The sequence below is a fragment of the Lepus europaeus genome, chromosome 14 (genome assembly GCF_033115175.1).
Source record: "Lepus europaeus isolate LE1 chromosome 14, mLepTim1.pri, whole genome shotgun sequence".
Classification (NCBI taxonomy): Eukaryota; Metazoa; Chordata; class Mammalia; order Lagomorpha; family Leporidae; genus Lepus; species Lepus europaeus.
The window spans coordinates 94,835,501-94,859,155 of NC_084840.1; the positions used below are offsets into that span (position 1 = coordinate 94,835,501).

Below are 23,655 nucleotides of genomic sequence, written 5' to 3' on the forward strand. Positions count from 1 at the left end.
GAGGCCAAGTCATAATAGTACACTCGAAATAAAGCTAATACCTGAATCGTTTTATTTAAGATCCATTTATTAATTTGACCGAGTAACAGAGAAAGGGAGAGGCAGGTGGAAAGAGAGTCTTATATCCAGATTCTGGTTCAGTCCCCGGAGGGCTGCAACAGCTGGGCTTGGTCCAGGCTGAAGCCAGGAGCCCAGAATTCCTTCTGGGTCTCCCAGGTGGGTGGCAGCCGCCCACGTACTTAGGCCACCTTCTACTTCCCCAGGTGCATTAGCAGGGAGCTGGATTGGCCTCTGAGCTGCTGAAACTTGGACTGGCACTCGACTCTGATACAGGATACAGGCATTGCAAGTGGTGGCTTAACCCACTGCACCACAACGCTGGTCCAACCTGTGTAGTTTTTATTTAAAGTGCTAAAATCATTGCCTCACGGTGGAAATTTAAAAAGACAGTAGACCATAGAACTGTTGGAGGGAAGAGTCTCTGCAGATTGCAGAACCGAAGAAATGATGGAAAATAATGTGACAGAGGAAATATTGTAGCCTTGGATTCAGGAAACCATGATTTTTTTTTTTTTGACAGGCAGAGTGGACAGTGAGAGAGAGAGAGACAGAGAGAAAGGTCTTCCTTTTTGCCGTTGGTTCACCCTCCAATGGCTGCTGCGGTCAGTGCACCACGCTGATCCAAAGCCAGGAGCCAGGTGCTTCTCCTGGTCTCCTATGGGGTGCAGGGCCCAAGCACTTGGGCCATCCTCCACTGCACTCCCGGGCCATAGCAGAGAGCTGGCCTGGAAGAGGAGCAACCAGGACAGAATCCAGCGCCCCGACAGGGACTAGAACCCGGTGTGCCAGCGCCGCAAGGTGGAGGATTAGCCTGTTAAGCCACGGCACCGGCCCAGGAAACCATGACTTTAATGCCTGCCCTGATTCTAGCTTGTTGCAATCTGGAATAAGTCACTTGACAAATCTGGACCTGGGTTTCCTTGTGTGTGGCATAAAGGGCTCACTTACTGAGATTAAATCTTAAAGATTCTTTTGTGCTTTTAAATTAGGTAATGAGGTGGTAGCTAAGCTCCTTGGGGAAAGATGTTCATCATCATTAGCCAGTAGGGAAATGCAAATTAAGGTCAGAAGGAGGTAGCCCTACATACCTAACAGCAGTGCAGTAACCAAGTGGTCCAGGGTGTGGAGAGACCAGAGCACCTGGGTGCTGCTGGGCGTGGCAAACAAGTCAGCAGTTTTTTGTAAGCCTAAATGTTTACATGGTGCTCTGAACATTTGTGTCCCCTCTCCCAAATTCATATGCTAAAACGAAGTTCCTGACTGGCTGGTATAGGAGGCAGGGTCTTGGAGGTGATCCGGCCAGGTGGCTGGAGCCCTAGAAGTAGGGTTTGTTCTATCACGAAAGAAAGCTCCCTTGCCCTTCCACCACGTGAGGACACAGCACACAGCACCGTCCGCAGAGTCCACCAGTGCCTTGCGCTTGGCCTCTCCCGGCCTTCAGAACTGCCAGGAGTTGGGTCCTGTGGTCTGGGGTCCGTGGGGTCCTGTCACCGCTGTCCGACAGTGCTAAGACTTCATTGGACCTAGCAGTTGCGTTCTTGGACATTTATCCCAGAGAAATGGAAGCCATGATCTCACAGAAAGCTGGAAACAGCTCAGAAGTCCCTTGAGAGTTAATGGTTAAACAAAACGTAGTACATGCATACCATGCGTTACTGACCACGCAGCAATAAAAAGGAGTGAACTGTTGGCACGGCAGCCACCTGGTGAATCGCCAGGGTCACACTGAGTGCAGAAAGCCAATCTCAAATGGTTACCGACTGTATGATTCCATGTAGAGAACATTCTGGAAACGACAAAATGATGGAAATGTAAGAGGTTAGCGTGGGGGAGGGGGCGTTAGGGACAGGGAGAGGGATGGAGGGAAGAGTGGGTGTGGCTATGAAAGGCTGTAGGAGACGTCCTGGTGATGGGATTCTTCTTGTCTGGGGTGGCCACACAAACCTGCACGTGTGATTAACACCGCACAGGACCAAACTCACCCTCTCCCTGCCTGCCTCTCACATGGGAACATACGTGTACCAGTAGAAATGTGGGAATCTGAATAAGATGATTCTGTCTATGCCTTGGTGGTTGAGAAATTGCACTAGAGTTTTCCAAGATGTTACTGTATTTTTTAAAAAGATTTCTTTATTTCAAAGAGTTAGAGACAGAGAGGGAGATCTTCCATCTGCTGGTTCACTCCCCAAATGGCCACAATGGCTAGAGCTGCGCCAATCCGAAGCCAGGAGCTTCTTCCAGGTCTCCCACATGGGTACAGGGGTCCAAGGACCCAGGCCATCCTCTGCTGCCTTCCCAGGTGCATCAGCAGGGAGCTGGATCGGAAGTGGAGCAGCCGGGTCTCGAATCAGCAGGCATATGGGATGCCAGTGCTGCGTGCCAAGGCTTTAACCCGCTGTACCACAACGCCGGCCCCTGTATAATTTCTTACAACTGCATAATTATCTCAAAATAGGAAGCTTTATTAAAGCAGTGTGCCAGAGGCTGGTATTTGGTGCAGCGGTTAAGATGACACGCAAGCGAGACACCTGCATTCCGTGTTAGAGTCCCAGCTCCTCCTCCTTGAATTGCAGTCCCAGCTGATGCACACTCTGGGAGGCAGCAGGTGATGGCTCAGGGACTGGGATGCCCGTCACCCACATGGGAGTCCTGGGTTTAGTTCCCGTCTCCCGGCTTCAGCCTGACCTGGCCCTGGCTATTGTAGGCATTTGGGGAGTGGATGGAAGATCTGTCTGTCTGTCAAATAAATAAAATAAAAACTAAAAACCCACTGACTTTTTACTGCATATTTTATTCATTCTTGTAGTCACTCTGTGGTGTACATACTAAGTACGTGCTCAGTAAATATTCACTGAAGAAATGACGGGACAGAGTGGGAGTGAGTGAGCATGAGCTGCTTGGATCACAAAAGGAGAAGCCAAGTCATTACTTAAGGCTTAACGAAAGTATTTGGATAATGAAGCCCAGGATAACCTTAATCCTACCAACTTTACCTAATCAAGCGTATGATCATTTTTACAGTCACTAGGGACTCAGCTGCGGTCTCCCGTGTTGTTTGGTATTATGAAAAGGCAATGGTACAGCAAATTTAAGCATCTTAATTGGCTTTATTTTCGAGTCTAGAATTGGGCAGGACCTCATTCCATAAAGTATACCAAGTGTTCCCAGGAGCTGAGCTGGAGGTTGGTTTGATAGACAGAGAAGGTCTAAGGACAAAGAGTGGGTTGGCTGTTTGAAAGTTAGATGGGTTGTGGGATGAGGACTGGGAGACAGAACAATAGCACACTGACTGACTAACCCAGGTTATTTTCTTTTGTAAGGATGGGGTGGGGGGGTACTTTATTTCATGCCATGGAAACTGGGCTGCTTGGGAAATTTGGCTGTTATCTCTTCTGATTTCTCAGAAGGTGAGATGGCAGCTTGGTTTCCGTTTGATGAAATGGCACTTTAGTAGTCTGTTCTGTTAGGTCCCAGTCCTGAAGGAGCTTAGTCCAAAACAGTGGTCTCCAATGATTTCCTTTTAACCGTTTTATGCCTCATTCTCCCCAATCTCAAAATCCAAGAAAGGAGAGATAAGTTACAATCGATTTGCAGTGAATTCATTTCAAATAGAATCCCCCTGAGATGAATTCAGTGTTTGTTCTCGGGGGGAAAAAAAAAAAAAAACTTAAAAAATAGGGAGGAAAAATGTAGCTGATGATCTGAGATCTGAATCCTTCTAATACTCCTGATTGCTCAGTTCTTCCCAGAGCTCTGTTACCTCCTTTTATGGATGTTTCCAGTTGCATGTTACACACAGGTATGTTAAAATAATTGTGACACACTGTGATTTAAAGAGCTGTTAGGAAAGATGAAGAGCATTGGCTGGTGTTTAGTATGGCAGTTGATGTTCATATCCTCGAGTCCTTGTTTCTCACTCAGTACCCATTGGTTGCCGGAGAGACTGCTCTGTGCTTATTTTATTGGTGAGGAAACAGGTGTGGGGAGGTTAGGTAAGTGTCCACTATCCAACCACTCCCAAATGGCATAGGATGATTAGCGCCTGATTCAGCTGATGCCAAACCTTGTGTTCTTAACCACAGTGTTAAACCGAATATTAAAATGCTGAGTCAGATAAAACAAGGTGCGTCAGATCTGATCCCGTATGGAAGGATGACAAAGCAATGATTAAGAAGTTACTTTTTCACAATGTTAAATTACAGAATCACCTTACTGTTTATGTTTTCCATAGGCACATACAACAGAATGTATCTTATATATACAGACATTATATGGCATAAGAAAATGAACCATTAGGAGCCCTTCACAGATCTTCACTTCGTCACCAGTGCTACCAGAGAAACTCCAGAGTCCAGCCTCTTCCTCACTTGCACTCTGCTGTCTCCCTAGCCACTTTCCCGAGTCTCAGGGTCACCATTCTCCCCGCCCCACCTTTTGTTGAAGTAGTTTCCAGAGGTGTGTTTGACACATCCTCCAGAGAACACAGTCAAGCTCTACAGTCTGTATGCTGTCGCGCGTGAGCTCAGCTTGAGGACGTCCTCACAGCCACGGGAAAGGGTGTTCGTGCTGCCCCAGATTCCTTCATGCCCCTTGGTGATCCTGTCCTCCCTCCAGCCACCCAAGGCACCCACTGACTGCTTTTAGCCAGCAGAGCTTAGGTTAGTTTTGGAGCTTTAGGGTTTTAGGATAAAGGAGTCATACAGTATGCACTTTTTCCCCTTGGGTTCTTTACCCAAGCGCAGTTAACATATTGCTACATATATCAATAGTCTCTTTCATTTTATTGCTAAATAGCAGCCTGCTATTGTTTGGAGAGATCCTAGTGTATTTATTCATCTATTGATGAAATGTTTCAATCTGTAGCTATAACAAATAAAGTGGCTATGACCATTTATGCACAAGTCTCTCTATTGAGATATGTTTCCATTTCTCTTGGGTATTCGCCTGAGAGTAGAATGCCCACCCCCATCTTATGGGAGGTGTGTATTTAACTTTTTGTGACAGTGCCAGGCTGTTGTCCAGTGTGTGTGTAACACTGTACAACACCACCAGTGGTGTCCAAGAGCTCCTTGGCACCACTTGGTGTGATGGATAAGCCTGCGTAATGTCATGCTCCTAGTAGGAGTGTGTTGGCTTCGAATTATGTCTTTAATTTACATTTTCCTGTTGGCATCTGCTTATTTGCAAAAGAAGCTATTGGTAAGGTACTCAGATCTTCTGCCCATCTTTTTACAATTACTAAATGTTGACATGAGATCTTTATCAGATGTGATTTGCAAAAATTCCCAAGTATCCTTTTTCATTCTCTTACAGAGGTTCTTAATTTTGAAGAAGTTCCATTTATCTTTTTTTTTTTTTCAATAACCCATCCTCTTTGGTGTCCTAAGAAATCGTAGCCTAACCTAAATTTGTAAACATTTTCTCCCGTGTTTTCCTCCAGAAGGTTATAGTTGTAGGTTTTACGTATAAGTCTGTGGTCCTTTGAGTTAGTGCTTGTTTGTGATGGGAGCTATGAATCAAAGTTCTTTTCTTGCACATGAATAGCCAGTTGTTCCAGAACTGTTGTGTTCACAAGTGTTTGTATTATTGTGTTGACATATGCATACATTTCTCTGTGAGTAGAAGGGCAGCATCCTATTGTTGTGGGTCTATAGCTGGACTCAGTGAATCTATCTGTCCATCTTGATACCAACACTGTACTGTCTGGATTGCTGTACTTCATTTTTTTTTTTTTTTAAAGTTGTGGCTATTTTAGCTTCTTTGCATTTTAAAGTGAATCTTAGGTATAGTGTGGCAACAGCTTACAAAAATCTCCTGGGAATTTGATGAGGCTTGCATTGAATCTGTGGATGAATTTGGGGAGACTTTCCATCATGACAACATAGGATCTGCAGAACCACAAGCACCAGGTACCTTTCCATTTGTTTAGGTAGTCTTTATTATCTCTCAGTGGTTTAGAGTTTTGTTACAGGTCTTGCAAATCATTTGTCGGGTTTATCCCTAAATAGCTCATATTTAACTGTCATTTTAAGTGATTTTTCAATTTCCAATTGCTTGTTGCTACTGTGTAAAAATACTGTTGATGTTTGTATAGTGCGTGTTACTTTCATTCTCATTCTCACGGCTACCCCTACTTGAAGTTTGGGTGGGCAGTGTTACTATGTGGCTGTCATGCCAACTTTTATATGAAGCAAGTCACCAGTGGGAAATTAAAAATACAACATTCAAATACTTGCCATTTGATACAAGTGACATTTTTAAAATGCTGGCTTGAACTTAAGGTTGTAATTTGAAAAATTTCTTTGCAATGCAGACGTATGAAGTTTGGGATACCTATTATTGGGGAATGTATGGACTAGAGAGAAATGTCTGGGAGTCATCTTCATACAGATAGTATTTAATGCATGAGACTGAACAAGATCACCAAAAGTCAGAGTATAGCTAGAGAAGTTCATGGACCGAGCCCTGGGTACTTCCAGGTTATAAATTTAACCCATGAAGAGGGGGGAAAGAGCCGGGGCAGAAGCAGCCCAGGAGGGAACTTCACGTGGGATGTCAAATGGAGACTTTTCCAAAAAGAAGGATGTAACTGACAGGTTACATAGATGAAAGATGAGGCTTATGGCCGGCGCCGCGGCTCACTAGGCTAATCCTCCGCCTGTGGTGCCGGCACACCAGGTTCTAGTCCCGGTCAGGGCGCCGGATTCTGTCCCGGTTGCCCCTCTTCCAGGCCAGCTCTCTGCTATGGCCTGGGAAGGCAGTGCAGTATGGCCCAAGTCCTTGGGCCCTGCACCCACATGGGAGACCAGGAGAAGCACCTGGCTCCTGGCTTCGGATCAGCGCGATGCGCAGGCCACAGCGGCCATTGGAGGGTGAACCAACGGCAAAAAGGAAGACCTTTCTCTCTGTCTCTCTCTCTCACTGTCCACCCTGCCTGTCAAAAAAAAAAAAAAAAAAAAAGAAAGAAAGGAATCAAAATGTGTGCACGCCGAGGGGAATGACCCCGAACAGAGGATTGCTAGAACCCCCTCTGGGAAGAGTAGGAGCGTGTGGGCTGCAGGACCAGGTCGGGGTGGACCTCAGGAACGGAGGCAGGAGACAAGACAGGAGGCGGTCCTTCCCACCGTATCACTTCTGTTTTCTCGGTGTGATGGGCAGCAGGCTTATCTGCCGCACGTGAGGTTACAGGAGAAGGGAGGGAAGAGTCCCATAGGGTGAACGGAGAGAAATGCCTTTGTCCTGGACCTGCAACACTGCTGTTTCCACCCTTGTCACCTGCATAGCCACAGACCCAGAGCAGGCGATGCTGATGTCTGGAGGGTTAGATTCGGGCAGGTGGCTGAGGAAATGAGAGAGCCAAGGAGCGACCTGGAGCTGGCTGGAGAAGGAAGTGAGGACTGGGGCTGCTGAGGGCCAGGCGGGACTGCAGGGTTGTATCAGGGTTGGGGGAGGAGAAGCTGTGAACCCAGGAGTGGCAGGTGGTGCTCCTGCTTGGATCTCTGATCTGAGTTGGTTAAAGGGGCTTCAGCGGGGCCCAGGTGAAGGCTGAGTGTCAAAGACAGATGGAAGAGCTGCAAGGCCAGGGCGCCCGGTGGACGCTGGCTCTGTGCTCAGCACCTGGAGCCCCTCTCTGTTATTTCCCAACATCCTCGGTTTGTTTTGGACTACGCGATGCATGGTTGGGCTGCTTCCTCAGTGGGAGTTTCGTGTCTCTTCATAGTTTTGTGTTTCTTACTCTTTAGGGCTCTGTGAGATTGCCCTGGAGTTATCTTTCATTCCTTCTATGGCAATTTTAATTATAGACATTATGTTTCTAATTTCCAAGGGTTCTTTCTTGATACATAGCATCATTGTTTTCCAGGAAAAAATCAGTTTATGATGACTACTTGATTGATTATTATTTTTTTAAAGATTTATTTATTTATTTGAAAGTCAGAGTTATCAGAGAGAGAGGCAGGGGCATAGAGAGAGAGGTCTTCCATCTGCTGGTTCACTCCCCAGTTGGCCGCAATGACCAGATCTGCACCAGTCCAAAGCCAGGAGCCAGGAGCTTCTTCCGGGTCTCCCACGCAGGTGCAGGGGCCCAAGGATTTGGGGCATCTTCTACTGTTTTTCCAGGCCATAGCAGAGAGCCGGATTAGAAGTGGAGCAGCCGGGACTTGAACTGGTGCCCATATGGGATGCCGGCACTGCAGGCAGTGGCTTTACCCATTACGCCACAGCGCCAGCCCCTACATGATTGATTTAAGACATATAATGGATGCGTCAGAATAGAGTCCATTTTCTCTGTTGAGTTCCTGTTCCTACTCAGGTATTGCATTTTGACACAGAATTCTTTCTCAGTGCAGAAGTGTATTGTGTTCAGGACAGTTAACGTTTAAATATCCTTTTCACTTTAGGTATCAAAAAATAAAGATGGGAAAGAGCAAAGTGAAACTGTATCACCGTCCGAAGACGAAGCTTTCTCCTGGCCGGGGCCCAAAACCGTCACGCTGAAGAGAACGCCTCAAGGCTTCGGCTTCACCTTAAGGCATTTTATTGTGTATCCCCCGGAGTCTGCAGTTCAGCTTTCGTACAAGGTGAGAGAAGGGAGGAGCCGGAGGAAGAACACCTGACCCCCGGCTCCTGTGTAGTCTTCCTCTCGGCCTTCCCTGGTTTGCATGCTTCCTGTATGCTCGGTGACGACCACTTGACTTGTGTGTGAGAGCACGCTGGGCCTGAGCGCCACTGCTGTTTCCCAGACGCCGGAGCTCGCTCTACTCTGTCTACTGTAACTGGTGTTCTGTGATCTAGGAAGGCCGGGGGTGTTCTGGGCGGAGTATCAGAGGACGTGATTCACCGAGACTCTGTGACAGTGTTCGAGGGGAGTAGGATCGGAACACTACTCAGCTTTCACATAGGTGGTGTGGTGCTGTGTGGGAGCTTACGGTGCAGCTTCCCTCAGTGTGGTCACGCCGGTGTCCCCCGCAGGGAGGCACAGGGGTATAGTGGGGAGTCGTGGTCACACCGGAGTCCTCCCGCAGGGAAGTGCAGGGGTGTGGTGGGGAGTCGTGGTCACACTGGTGTCCCCCGCAGGGAGGCACAGGGGTGTGGTGGGGAGTCGTGGTCACACCGGAGTCCTCCCGCAGGGAGGCACAGGGGTGTGGTGGGGAGTCGTGGTCACACCGGAGTCTTCCCGCAGGGAAGCACAGGGGTGTGGTGGGGAGTCGTGGTCACACCAGTGTCCCCTGCAGGGAGGCACAGGGGTGTGGTGGGGAGTCGTGGTCACACCGGAGTCCTCCCGCAGGGAGGCACAGGGGTATGGGGGACAGTGATGGCCGCAATGGCACACCAGGCACTGGCTCCGTGTCCTGGCTGTTCCTGTGACCATATCTCCCTTCGCCCAATCCTATGGAGCAAGTGGTCTTACTGGCCCATAGAGCAGACTGTGAAAGCAGATCTTGGTCATGTAGTGAGCATGCAGTGGACCTGGGATTTGAACTTGGCCAGTGCAGACGGCAAGCACTTGACTTACCCAACAGTGCAGTAGAAATGACAACATTCAGAAGACTGAGTTCACGACCAAGCCGCTGTAGTTCTTCTGGCCTCCAGGTGTCCATTTTGTTAAATATATCTTCCCAGTAAAATGTCTTATGGGATAATCTTTTTGAAGGACTGAATAGTTTTTAAGGGTTATGAATAGCTGCTACCTTTGGAAGTAAAATTTACAAGCTTGGATTTCCCAAATTGTCTCTGAGGCTGCAGGCGGAATGCCCTAGAAGTCTGCTTTCTTGGAAGGTCTAAAATAGTATGATTTAGGTGTTAGGTCACATCCGAAAACACGTGGTGACTACATATCAGGGTTAAGTATGTTTTTACGCTTGTTTTTGTTCTGTTTTGAATGAAAGCTTGGGTGAATAAACAGGTAGTATAATTTTTAAAAGATTATCAAACACGTTAAAAACTACTATTGGGGCCGGCGCCGCGGCTCAATAGGCTAATCCTCCACCTGTGGCACCGGCACACCGGGTTCTAGTCCCGGTTGGGGCACCAGATTCTGTCCTGGTTGCTCCTCTTCCAGGCCAGCTCTCTCCTGTGGCTCAGGAGTGCAGTGGAGGATGGCCCAAGTGCTTGGGCCCTGCACCCCATGGGAGACCAGGAGGAAGCGCCTGGTTCCTGGCTTTGGATCAGCGTGGTGCGCCGGCTGCAGCAGCCATTGGAGGGTGAACCAATGGAAAAGGAAGACCTTTCTCTCTGTCTCTCTCTCTCTCTCACTGTCCACTCTGCCTGTCAAAAAAAAAAAAAAAAAAAAAACAAAAAACAAAAAAAAACAAAACTACTATTGGAAAATATTTCTAGGAATTTAATTGTTAACATCATAGAGTCCCGTCTCTGCCTGCCTTAGCTCTGTGACCTATAACAGGTGACCTAGCAGGTGAGGGTGGAACCTTCTTCCTGAGTGATGACCAACTGGTAAATAGTCCTTGTCAGACACAGCACAGGAACTGATGTGCACCCGTGGTGACCACTCAGTGAGTGCTGTCTGTCAGTGCAGTGCCACTGTTTGATGTAGATGGTCTTGTGCTACAAAGTTTACCTGGGAAATACACACTGAAATAGCTTCCATTTAAGCTATGAAATTGCATCCATTCACTTCAAAAAGAATTTTCTTAATGTTGATATTGTGTGGCTCTTAGAAGCTGTGCAATGAATGCAACAATGTCTCTATTGTGTCACTTAGCTGGCAGGCTTGTTAGTCCGGGAGCAGGGCTTACAACCAGAGGAAGGAGGAAACAACATTCAGACAGCCAAAACCAAGGTCAAAAGTTATGTAAGGAGTGATCACCCTTCGCTGCTTCCCCTCTGCAGTACGCGGGGCTTCCATATGGGAGCGGCTCTGTGGGTGTTTGAATGGGGACTTTTTATACTACTTTGTAAGGTTGCTCTTCTAATATCCCAGCTAGAGATACACTCTAGATAGCCTGGTAGCAAGAAAAGAGACTAACTAGACAAACAAACCTCAAAATTGAGTATTAAGAACTGATATATGTAGCAGTTTGGAACCAATTCGTTTGTCTACGTGTTTCTGGGCCTCAAGGCACCTCTGCATGCAGGAAAAGGTGCCCAGCCCTCCCTCCCACGTTCCTATGTCCACTGCCTTCCAGTGTTCCACTGTTAGCATCTCCCACCCTGCGTGCTGAAGCCTAACCTGTCCCAGCACGGCCCTCTCATCTCTCCTCCCGGCACAAGGTGTTGGCAGTGAGGTTGTTCAGTGCACATTTGGGGGAGGTCGTCTTGAATTACATTGAGCCTTGCTATCATCTGAACAGAGTATATAAGTGTGTATTCATATATATTTTTTTATCTTGTAGGATGAAGACAATGGAAACAGAGGAGGTATGCTCTAAGCGTCTTAATTTTTCTCTGAATGTTTTTCTTGCCCATGTCTGTTTCTTGAGTATTATTAAATGAGATGATACTGTTTTTGCAGTTCAAATTACAATTCTTGTAAGAGATGTGAGACACATAGAAAATAAGTATTTTTTACTGCAGATTTCAACGTTTTTAATTCTGTCATTAACTATTGTGATTTGAATGCACAAGGATTCTGTTGTTACTATCACTGTGATCGCAAGGAGAGTAATTCTGATGTTTTTAATTGGTAACCTTTCTAGAGTTAGTGATCCTGTTAGGTGAGGAATACTGTGTTTGTCCACTAGATGTATTGATTCAAATATTGTAAACTAAAGAATTGGACTTCTTCTTCTGGTAGTTAATCTTGCTCTTGATATAAATATTACCAAATGAGCTTAAAAGGAGACTCAGTCTAGGGATAGTGTAGTTTCTTAATAACAGATTTATTTTTGTTTTAATTTTAAATCGACTTTAAGGAGTTAAAATTCATACACAAGAAAGTACACCCATTCAGAACTTCTTTCCGGATAATTTCAGATTCAAACAGTTGCAAAGATGGTACAAGGACTTTCCATATATCCTTTGTTCGACGTCACCTAACATTTAAACTTAAATAGCCATGACAGAGTTAACAAAGCTGAGAGATTGGCAGGGGCAACTGTTGCCATGTCAACTAGAACCTGCATCTGGGTTCTGTCAGTTCTCCTACTGTCTCCTTCCTATTCCTGAGCCCAATTTGCATTCATTTGTCCTGTGTCCTCTACTGGCAATTCCATAGTCTTTCCTTGTGTTTTATGACCTTGGCATTTGTCTCTTTATTTATTTGAATAGACAGAGTGAGAGTGAGAGAGCGAGTGAGAGAGCGAGAGAGCGAGCTTCCCCATCTGCTGGTTCACCCCCCACGTGTGGCAGTGAAGCCAGAAGCCAGGAACTCAATCTGCTATCCCACATGGGTGGCAAGAACCAGTACGGCCACCAGACCCAGGCACTGTGATAGGGGACACAGCTCAATGGCAGTCCTGATTTTGGCATTTTTGACAAGAATTGGTCAGTTATTTTGTAGAATATACTTCAATTTGGATTTGTCTTGTGTTCTCTCAGCATTTCTCCGAAGTTAAGCATTTCTGGCAGGAATACCACATTTGCACCTATTTTAAGTGCGTGGTGTGGTGAGTTTTGGAAAGTTTATAGTTGTTGGAATGACTGTCCCGGATATCAGGTATCTGCTGTCAGAAGCAGCCTCTCCATGGTTCCATAAAGTTCGCTTGTGCCGCTCTGCCCTCTGCTGCTGGTCTGGCCCTCTGGCACTGAACATGAGCCTTGTCTCCCGTCAGTGGAGTGATACATATGTACTTTTCTTCTATCTGGCGTAGTAGTTTGCAGCTCACACTGGCGTATGTAAGGGGACTCCAAGTACTGTGTATCCACTCACCTGTTGGTGGATCTGTGTGAGATTATCTTGCCAATCTGATCTGAGGTTTGGGAAAGGTTATGTTACAGATTAATTGAGAGGGAAGGGGTGATTTTCAACACTGTGAACACTCTTCTGAGGATGTCGGGCCAGGCAGGCCCCTGGGTAGACGTCACTTGCATGAGATGGGCCCCTCCTGCATCACCGTCTGACTCTGTCGTGGTGCAGGGCTAGGAGGAAACCTATGACATGGGTGAGGAACAAGCTGTAATGGGGAAAGGGAAAACTTCGAGAACTAGCAGCAGCACGAGGAGGCGGTGCAGGTCCTCCCCCTGCTGGGCAGCCAGCATCCAGAATTCCCTGGCTGTCCCCAGGGGAAACAGCCCTTTAATAAATGGGGGAGGGCGTAGTTGTAAACCGTGTGCAGTCATGACGTGTATGACACAGCTCAGCGAAGAGAATGGTTGAGTGTGTGCTTTGAGTGGCTTCACACATTTGTGATGCAAACTGGAAGATCGAGGTCTAGCGCAAGGACACTGGAAGAGGATCAAGTGGGCCTGCGGGCTGTGATGTGCTGGGGAAGAGTAAGTTTTCCTATTTTATTTACTAATTTATGCCCAATCTCAGTCAAAAAAGGGTTTGTGTCTACATGCAGTAATATATGTATTATCAGATAGAAAACAAGGTTAAAAGTTTATGGTAAAAAAATTAAAAAAGTTTAAATTGATCTTTGTGAGACGCGGCACACATGAACTCGTGCTGTAGGTCCTATATTGTTGAAAAGAGGGGTCGAGCCAGAACCGCGGCTCACTGGGCTAATCCTCCGCCTGCACACAGACAGAACCCCGAGGGATTCCTCAGTGTGTAGAGTGCACACAGCACGTGCACACAGACAACCCCGAGGGATCCCTTAGTGTGTAGAGTGTACACAGCACGTGCACACAGACAGAACCCCGAGGGAGTCCTCAGTGTGTAGAGTGCACACAGCACGTGCACACAGACAGAACCCCGAGGGAGTCCTCAGTGTGTAGAGTGCACACAGCACGTGCACACAGACAGAACCCCGAGGGAGTCCTCAGTGTGTAGAGTGCACACAGCACGTGCACACAGACAGAACCCCGAGGGAGTCCTCAGTGTGTAGAGTGCACACAGCACGTGCACACAGACAGAACCCCGAGGGAGTCCTCAGTGTGTAGAGTGCACACAGCACGTGCACACAGAACCCCGAGGGAGTCCTCAGTGTGTGCACTGTATTTACGCACAGATGAGTCCAGTGAGTGGCTAGCACTTGCTGTCTGCAGAGCGCTGCTCCCCGGGCGGCAGGCAATGCCGCAGTGTAGACAGTGTCTGCTGTCAGACGCAGGAGGAGGGTTGTGCTGCTGGCAGTGGTAGCAAGGCCAGAGGTGCCGTTAGGTATCCTGGGGCTCAGCTGGGCGAGGAGTCGTGCTGTCGGCCATCAGACCGTGTTCTGTGTGGAAAGGAGTTCTGATCCCTAAAGAGTTGTTGGTAGGTCAGATTTTGGAATGCAGCCTATTTAGAGACAAACCACCTGTGATTTATTTTAACTCAACAGCTATGATATTAATTTATTTAATTTTATGGTATTTAGGCATTCATGCTCGTTTAAAACTTGTTTTAAAGTATATTGAGATTATGAAATGTTTTTAGAAGAATTTTTGTTTTAATATACGAGAACCTCAGTTTACAGTGTTGTGATTAGCATCAAATCCCAGAAGCACTGGAGGGACATAGTTGGCAGAATTCTGTTCAGACTCCTAAGAGTGCCTATTCGAATGCCAGAATTCTGTGAAAAAGTTGGAAGGTTTGATGTCTTTGTTTGGTGTTCTTTATTTTCTCCGTTTAGTGAATACTCTGTTTTCAGCTTCATTTTCTGATTATTTCTCTCACTTTAACTTTTCTGTTCTTTTTCTTAAATCCTGTATATGTGACCTCTTATGTTTAAAAAATTATGTTTTCTTTGTATTGTATTTCTTTGTATTGTATAATGAAAACAGAATTTATATAGCAGGCTGGTACTGTTGCACGGCAGGTTAAATAAACTGCTACCTGCAGCACTGGCATCCCATTTGGGTGCTGTTTTGAGTCCCGGCTGCCTCACTTCTGATCCAGCTCCCTGCTAATGTGCCTGGGAAGGCAGTGGAAGGTGGCCCAAGTGCTTTGGCCCCTGCACCCACATAGGAGACCCTGATGAAGCTCCTGGCTTTGACCCAGCCTGGAACTGGCATTGTGACCCTTTGGGGAGTGAACCAATGGATGGAAGACCTATCTCTCTCTGTTTCTCCTTCTCTCTAACTCTGCCTTTCAAATAAATAAATAAATCTTTTAAAAAAATTAGTAATATTTACATGAAAAAGGCCATACTTTTGAGATAGTAGTTTTGTTTTTTTGTTTGTTTGTTTTTTTTTTTTTATGGATAATTGATATGTTGCTGACATCCTGTTGTCCCTTACATGTAAATCTCTGGGGAAAATATTTATTAACATTTAAAATATGACTAATTAAAGGTCAACAACTACCTTGATTTAGTTGTAGGAACATTTCAACTGTTGTAAAATCTATGTATCATTTTGTTAAGGTATTTAAATAACTTCTTAAAAAATTTTTATTTTTTAGGATTTATTTTATTTATTTGAAATACAAAGTTAGAGAGGTAGAGCCAGAGAGACAGAGACAGAGAGAGAGAGAGACAGAGAGAGACAGAGAGAGAGAGAGAGAGGTCTTCCATCTGCTGGTTCACTCCCCAGATGGCTGCAAAGGCTGGAGCTGGGCTGATCTGAAGCCAGGAGCCAGGGGCTTCTTCTGGGTCCCCAGTGCAATGCTGGGCCCAAGGACTTGGGCCATTTTCTACTGCTTTCCCATGCCCTAGCAGAGAGCTGGATCAGAAGAGGAGCAGCCGGGACTAGAACCGGCATTCATCTGGGATGCCGGCGCTGCAGGCAGAGGCTTAGCCCACTACACCACAGTGTTCGTTATTTAGTGCCCCTAAATAACGTGGTTACAATTTATGTTTAGCACATGGGAAGCGAGTTGGGAGGAAAGGTAGCTGGGAGCTCTAATGCTCTCAGGACTCGCATTGTTTCAAACTAAGCCTCCCTGCTTGGAAACAGAAACCGCCTGGGCCACCTTGGGGAAGCTGTCAGTCAGGAGCTGCAGGGTGTCCAGGCCCAGGGAGCACCGACTGCAGAGGGGAACCCAAGCCAAGCGCTGCTTTCCAAGCCCACTGTTGGGTATTTGGAGGTGGTGAAATGATGCTCGCGGTTGGTTTCGGCAATCCGCGGCAGTCTGGCGTGCTGACCTCTGTGTGGTACCTTCTTTCTGCGCGCTGCTCTCTGTACACCTCTGACTTCCTGGGCTGGGCTGGCAGGAGCCAGGAGCTGGAAACTCCATCTGGGTCTCCCGTGTTGGTGCAGGGGCCCAAGCACTTGGGCCATCCTCCACTGCCTTCCGGGCCATCAGCAGAGAGCTGGATTGAAAGTGAAGCAGCCAGGACTTGAACCGGGGCCCGTATGGGATGTTGGCATCGCAGGTGGGGGTTTAACCTGCTGTGCCACAGTGCTAGACCCAAAGAAGTTAAAAATACGATGGTTGCCAAAGGCTGGTAGGGAAGTGGGATGGAGGGATGGAGAAAGGCTGGTGATGGGTACTAGGTTATAGCTAGAGTGTAAGACATTGTGGGGTTCTGCTGCACAGTAGAGTGATTATAGGCAACTAGTATGCTATATTTCTCTATTTAATAAGAACTGGAAGATAGGACTTTGGATGTTGTCACTATAAAGAAATGTTAAGGCCAGCGCCGCGACTCACTAGGCTAATCCTCCGCCTGCGGTGCCAGTACCCTGGGTTCTAGTCCCGGTTGGGGTGCCGGATTCTGTTCCGGTTGCTCCTCTTCCAGGCCAGCTCTCTGCTGTGGCCCAGGAGGGCAGTGGAGGATGGCCCAAGTGTTTGGGCCCTGCACCCGCATGGGAGACCAGGAGGAAGCACCTGGCTGCTGGCTTCGGATTGGCACAGTGCTGGCCATAGTGGCCATTCGGGGGTGAACCAACGGAAGGAAGACCTTGCTCTCTGTCTCTCTCTCTCACTAACTCTGCCTGTCCAAAAAAAAAAAAAAAAGAATTAAAGAACATGAATGAAATGTTGTATACCTACCACCTCCATCTAGTTCTAAAATACTCTCATCACTCCAGAGGGTCCCTGTGTCCGATGAGCAGTCACTCACTCTTCCCCTCCCCTCAGTCCCTGGTGGCCATAGTCTGTGTTCTGTCCCTACTGACTTAGCTATTCTGAGTATTCCATATAAATGGAATAATGCAATGTGGAACCTTTTCCACGTGGCTTCTTTCACTTCAGGGAGATGTTTGTTAAGTTTTTCTGTGTGGAGTGTACATCATACTTCATTCCTGTCTCACAGTTGTGTATGTGCGAGCCCCTGATAGACATGTGGGCTGATCCTACCCTTGGCTCTGTGCGTACCTCTGCTGTGAACATTCCTGCACACGTGTTTGCTCAGTCCCTGCCTTCTGTTCTTTTGGGGAGTACCTAGGAGTGGGATGGCTGAATGTTCTGAGTAACGCCCAACTGTGGCCCCCCCAACTGATGCCTGTGTCTCTACATCCTCGCCAGCGTGTGTCCCTTCCCTGTTGGTGTCATAGCTAACCAGTGCACGTGGAGTCGTAGCTCACGCAGGCTTTGATTGGCATTTCCTTCATGGCTGTGGTTCTGAGCGTATTTTCATGGACTTGTGTATTTGTACATCTTATTTGGAAAAATGTCCGTTCAGGTCCGTTGCCCATTTTTTTCAGCTGGACTGTCTTTGCTGAGCTGTGGGCGTTCTTTGTGCATCCTCAGTCTATCAGGTGTGATGTGCGTGTGTTTTCCTCTGCTACGTGGGTTGTGTTTTCACCACGTGCTGGGGGCAGCCCGTGACAGCTGGGGCTGTTGGTTACTGTGCGGCCCACTGCAGATTTGCTGGAAGGACCTTCGTGTTGCGCCCTCCACACTTGCCTTGCTGGGCTTTCCCTTTTTCACCCTGACTCAGAGGCCCCTTTGGGGACCCCAACTCCACACATACAGTGTTTCCAGGGCTCTCCCCCTCGGCTTGCCCTGAATCCTGAATACCCGTATTTGTCTTCCCAGTCTTTTTTTTTAAGATTTAATTATTTGAAAGGCGGAGTTAAAGGTATGTGTGTGGTGGTGGGGTGGGGGGAGCAAGCTAGCAAGAGAGAGATTGATCCATCTTCCATCTGCTGGTTCACTCCCCACATTCGGCACTGGCCCGGCTGGACCAGGCTGAAGCCAGAAACCAGGAGCTTCCCCTCAGTCTCTCAGATGGGCGCAGGGGCACAAGGGCTTGGGCCTTCTTCCACTGCTTTCCCAGGTGCATTAGCAGGGAGCTGGATGTGAAGTGGAGCATCTGGAACTAGAACCGGGGCCTATCTGGGATGCTGATGTTGTAGGTGACAGCTTAACCCACTGCACCACGCTGGCTCTGCCCCCAGTCTTTGATACTGATGGAAGCTCTCTGTGGCTTCTCAGTCTCAGCCATTGCCAAGAACATGCTTCAGGGTAGAGAGTACAGCAGGGGGCTCACCTCTTGGACTCCCCCTTGCGATCTGTCCCTTCCTGGCATCGATTCCTTGTTAGCCGTGTGATGGTTTTGCACCAATGTGTTTTAGATTGGTGGTGTTTTGTGGCTGAAACAGTTGATTCAGAAATTAGCTAGTTCGCCATAGATAGATGGAGAGTTTTTCATCTATTTACATTTGATGTAGTTATTGTCCAGTCTCCAGTATTATTTTGAGATGTGTTAGTTCAGATTTTATTTCATTTCTTTTCTCTGTTTAGATTAAGAAAGCAATTTCTCTTTTGTACTATCGGTAATATGTTGCCACTACACCAGGAATTATCCTAGAAATTGTAATATATAAGCTCACTGAGGTCTGTTACTGATTTCTGTCCTCGGAAACCAGAAAAGGACCGGAGCACACTGACTGCATCCTCCTGCTCAGAGGCGTATCACTCTCTCAGCTTATTTTTTTTCCTACTGAAATATGCTTTGCCTTTGTTTTTCAAAAATATTTTTGCTGTGTACAGAATTCTTGAATAATATTGAAGATACTATTCCCCTCTTTTCAGCCTGTCTTTGGGTAGTACTGTGTCATACAGAGACTTCCAGAAGCTCACGGAAGGAGCGGCGTTGTGGCGTAGCCAGTTAATCCGCCGCTTGTGACACCAGCATCCCCTAGGGCCACCGGTTTGCATCCCAGCTGCTCCACTTCCCATACAGCTCCCTGCTGACGGCCTGAGAAAGCAGTGGAAAATGGCCCAAGTCCTTGGGCCCCTGCACCCACATGGGAGACCCGGATGAAGCTCCTGGCTTTGGCCTGGCCCAGCCCTGGCCATGATAGCCATCTGCAGAGTGAACTAGTGGATGGAAGGTCTCTCTTTCTGTCTTTCCTTCTCTCTCTCTAACTTTGACTTTCAAATAAATAAACAAATGAATCTTAAACTGCATATTTTGAAAAACTTACGCGTAGATTTTAAAAATTTGTGCACTAAAATAAACTCACCTTTTAGTTCGGTTTTTCCATGGACTTTTTGAAGACCTTTTGTATTTTGGTTCATTTCTTCTTTGAAAACAATTTTATATACATATATATATATATATATATATATATCTGTCTCTAAATCTTTGTGTTCAGTCTGAGTAAGCATTTCTCTTTGTTTCTGTTTGCGATTCTTTGAACTCCTTATGTCCATGAATGGACGTCTTTCTTCAGATTTAAAAAGTTCAGCCAGCCTCTCTCTCTGTCCCAGTGCTGTTTTCTGGGGTCCCAATGAAATATGCATTATATTTTCTTATTCTGCCCTCCACAGCTAGAGATTCTCTATTTTTCCTCCCCTTTCCTCTCCCACCCTCAATAATCTCTTCAAATGTATGGCTAGTTATCCCTTCTTAGTTAGGCGTCAAAATTGGATATTAGCAGCTCTTTAAGCTGTGCTTGATCACTTTTTATATTTCTCTACAATTAAAAAAAATTTATTATTTATTTGAGAGGCAGAATTATAGACAGAGGGAGAGCCTGAGAGGTCTTCCATCCACTGCTCCACTCCCCAAGTGGCCGCAGCAGCTGGAGCTGTGCCGATCTGAAGCCAGGAGCCAGGAGCTTCCTCCAGGGCTCCCATGTGGATGCTGGGGCCCAAGCCCTTGGGCTGTCTTCCGGTGTTTTCCCAGGTCATAAGCAGGGAGCTGGACTAGAAGAGGAGCAGCCAGGACATGAGGCCGGCCCCTCTCTGTCATTTTTAGGCTTTGTAAAAATCTCTTCAAACAGGATAAGCAGAGTTGTTTTACGCTGTGTCTGGTGATTCCCTCCTCAGGAATCTTGGGGATCTGTGTCTCTTCTCTGTCTTCTTTTCTGGTTTTTGCTCAAACTGGAGTTGCTTTTCAGTTTTTGGCATGTGGTTAGACTGCTTTGTGTTTGCTGGCCTTTGAAAATTCGTGTTAGTGGGGATTCTTTGGGATCTAGGATGACAGAACTTTTCTCCAAGCGGATTGGGTTCTTCTGTCCAGAGGTGGCTGCTGCCTGACTTAACCCACAGATCCACTGTAGGTTTGGCCAGGGCGCTTCTCAGAGACTGCTTTCCCTTCTTTTTTCTTCCTGCTGTGCCCAGCATTGAAGGTAACCTCCAGGAAGGTGAGGGCATAGTTTCTAGTTATCCCTGCCCATAGCTGTGGGAAGAGACTCTGCACGGATTCCTAACTTGTCTTCTGCCTGCTGGGTGGGGAAGCTCTTGATTTGGAAGCACGTGGTCAGTGGCCTGGACATAGGAGGCGTGGGGGGATTCAGTTTTCTAGGAGCTGAGCTTTGCATGTCTGTGCACTGGGGCTCAAACGTGCACAATTTCTCTGCATTGGTCCAATGTGCCAGTACAGGCTCATCATCCCTATTCCGAAAATCCAACATTTATTAAGAGCTGACAGGACGTCATGTGTGGAAAGTTCCACACCTGATTGCATGTGATGGGGTCACGGTGAAAATGCAAGCTCAGCAAAAGTATACACTCACCTTCTGGCTATGTGCATAGCGTGTATAAAGGAAACATACGCGGGTTTTGTGTTTAGACCTGAGCCCACTGCCCAAAATATGTCATTATGCAGATATTCCAAAAATCCAAAAAAAAAGTGAACTCTGGAAGACTTCTGGTCCCCATCATTTCAGATGAGGGATGCTTTGCTTGCCCACTGATGCATTGCTGGATGGCTTGTTGCCATGTGTTTGTTTAAAATGTGGTTATGATAAAATTACCAAGCTACTTGTAGTTTGCCATTATGGACGGTCTTTCCTGTGTAAAATGTTTGAGCATGTGAAAAATGTTTGAGCATGTAAACACACATGGGCACACACGCACCAACAGGTGTACACACAGGGGTAATAGGTGATCCTGGATGCTAACTTCAAAATACTTATGTTCTTCATTTGCCAGGTGGGACAGACAGTGTGGGACAGGAGGGATCTGGGGGTCTTCTAAGTAACTAGGACACGGTCAAGACACAGACGTGATGACAAGAAAATCTATACGACCTTTCACCTATGATACGTGTTTTTAAAAAACTATTAAAAGAACTTGCAGCTTTTATTTGAAAACAAGAGGTGCTGGGAGACAAAGTGCTAGCTGTCTTCAAAAGTTGATGGGAAGGCCGGTGCCGTGGCTCAACAGGCTAATCCTCCGCCTTGCGGCGCCGGCACACCAGGTTCTAGTCCCAGTCAGGGCGCCGGATTCTGTCCCCGTTGCCCCTCTTCCAGGCCAGCTCTCTGCTGTGGCCCGGGAGTGCAGTGGAGGATGGCCCAAGTGCTTGGGCCCTGCACCCCATGGGAGACCAGGAGAAGCACCTGGCTCCTGCCTCTGGATCAGCGCGGTGCGCCGGCCACAGCGGCCATTGGAGGGTGAACCAGCGGTAAAGGAAGACCTTTCTCTCTCTCTCTCTCTCACTGTCCACTCTGCCTGTCAAAAAAAAAAAAAAGTTGATGGGAGACTTTGTACAGCATGGAGTAGACGGGGATTCGCAGTTGGGAAGAGGTCCGTGTCGTTTCCCAAATTCTGCCCTGGGGAGTCCCCTGCCCAGATGTTGGACGCACTCTGAAGGATTGTTCACGCTAAGGGGAACAAACAGGAGTGTCTGCCTCTTGAGATGCCTGTCCTGGGGAGGCGGTGGCAGCAACAGAACTCTGACACAGGAAGACGGGAAAGAAAAGGCCATCAGAAATGTGAAAAGTGAGATTCTCTAACACATTCAATGTGTTTTTGAAAAATGTTAGTCTATCACTGCACAGATCACTAAGGATGGAATTTGTCTTTGGCTCCTGAGTGTCAGAGCCCAGTGAGTCCTGATGCGTGGAAGGCACCCCGATGTCTGAGCGGAGGGAAGGACGCCTGGCGCTATTCCCACATGAGTTTCCCAAGCTGCAAAATACAGCCCGTCAGTGTCAGTTGCCCTGCTTAGAGGAAGAAAACACTTTTCCCACTGATCTCCTTCCTACCCTGCCTGTGCCACTGTGTGTCCACGTAGGGCCATAACAACAATGATGGGGTATCCTGGACTAACACGGGAATTTGGACGTGCTCTGTAGAGTAAACTGGTGAGGTGGTTAAGTTTGAAGAGAGATTGAAAAAAAAAATCTATTGCTGTCACTTTAAAAGCCTCAGGAACCCTTGTGTACAATAATCTAAAACAAAGGAAATTCAGTTGGATTAATGGAAGCATTGTCAGTAATCCAAGTTTTGGGATAGATTTTAAGACTTTGAAAGACACACTGTGTGAAGTTAATTTGACAGTCAAGAAAATAAAAATCTCTTTAACAGTTCTAAAACCTTTAAGAAATATGCAATCCAGGATGTCAGAGAATTAATTGGAGTTTCTGAACAGCTGGGTAGAAGAGAACGCGGTTGGAAGATCACTGCTCTCTGGAGCAGCGGTGCCGCCTCTGGGGGGCTTCTCTGTGCGAGCTGTCCGAGGCGACCCTGTAAGGAGGTGGCCACTCCACAACTCAGGAGTTTGAGTGCAGACCCACCTCGCTGGGCAATCCCACTTGCTTTCCTGGTTGCCCACGAACTGGTCCACGTTGAAAATATGTGATTCATAAATCCAGTGAGTAAAAAGTTAATCATCATAGTTACAGTCAATATTTAGGAATAGCTTTTCATCTTTGGTATAAAAACAAAATGGAAATATTTGCGTACAAACGATGACTGTTGTTTACTCATTCACTTCCCAAGCAGCCGTGGGTCACTCCTGGGAGCCCGGCACCAGGCTAATTGCTGGGGAGGAAGTGTAATGACCCCTAACCTCACTTCCTTCAGAGAGCGGCACCTGCTGCTGGCAGAGGTCCCTGGCCTCTCACCCAAATAGCCCCAGCCACCCCTTTCCACGCCTCACCCAGCCTTCTGTTCTCCCAAGCACCTGGGCACCATCCTTCCCCGTGCTTGTTCTTTCTCAACATCTTTCAACTGGAATGTAGAGCAGATTCTGTCTATTAGATTTTTATTGAAGCTTCCATCAGTTCCTGGTGTATATACATTCACCAAATACAAATATATACACACATAGACGAGTACGGCAGCTGCGACTTCAAGAGGCTCCTAGTCCGGTGGAGGATGCAAATACGCCCTAATCACGGAATTGCAAAACCAAAGGTACACCCAGTTGCTGCGTGAGCGGGGCCCACGGGATCCCAGAGCCCTGGGGACGGGCTGTCCGGTGGTTGACAGACGGA

The 23,655-nt window shown here is 47.2% G+C and overlaps 1 protein-coding gene across 3 annotated transcripts in view; it reads left to right on the forward strand.

Moving 5' to 3' along the window:
* Positions 1-23,655, forward strand: part of ARHGAP21 (Rho GTPase activating protein 21) — a 144,802-nt gene that overhangs the window by 50,477 nt on the left and 70,670 nt on the right. For all 3 annotated transcript variants that reach the window (XM_062211178.1, XM_062211175.1, XM_062211177.1), the window contains exons 2-3: positions 8,460-8,639; positions 11,412-11,436. In XM_062211178.1, coding sequence (XP_062067162.1) covers positions 8,460-8,639; positions 11,412-11,436 — 205 coding nt within the window. The remainder of the gene's footprint in view (positions 1-8,459; positions 8,640-11,411; positions 11,437-23,655) is intronic.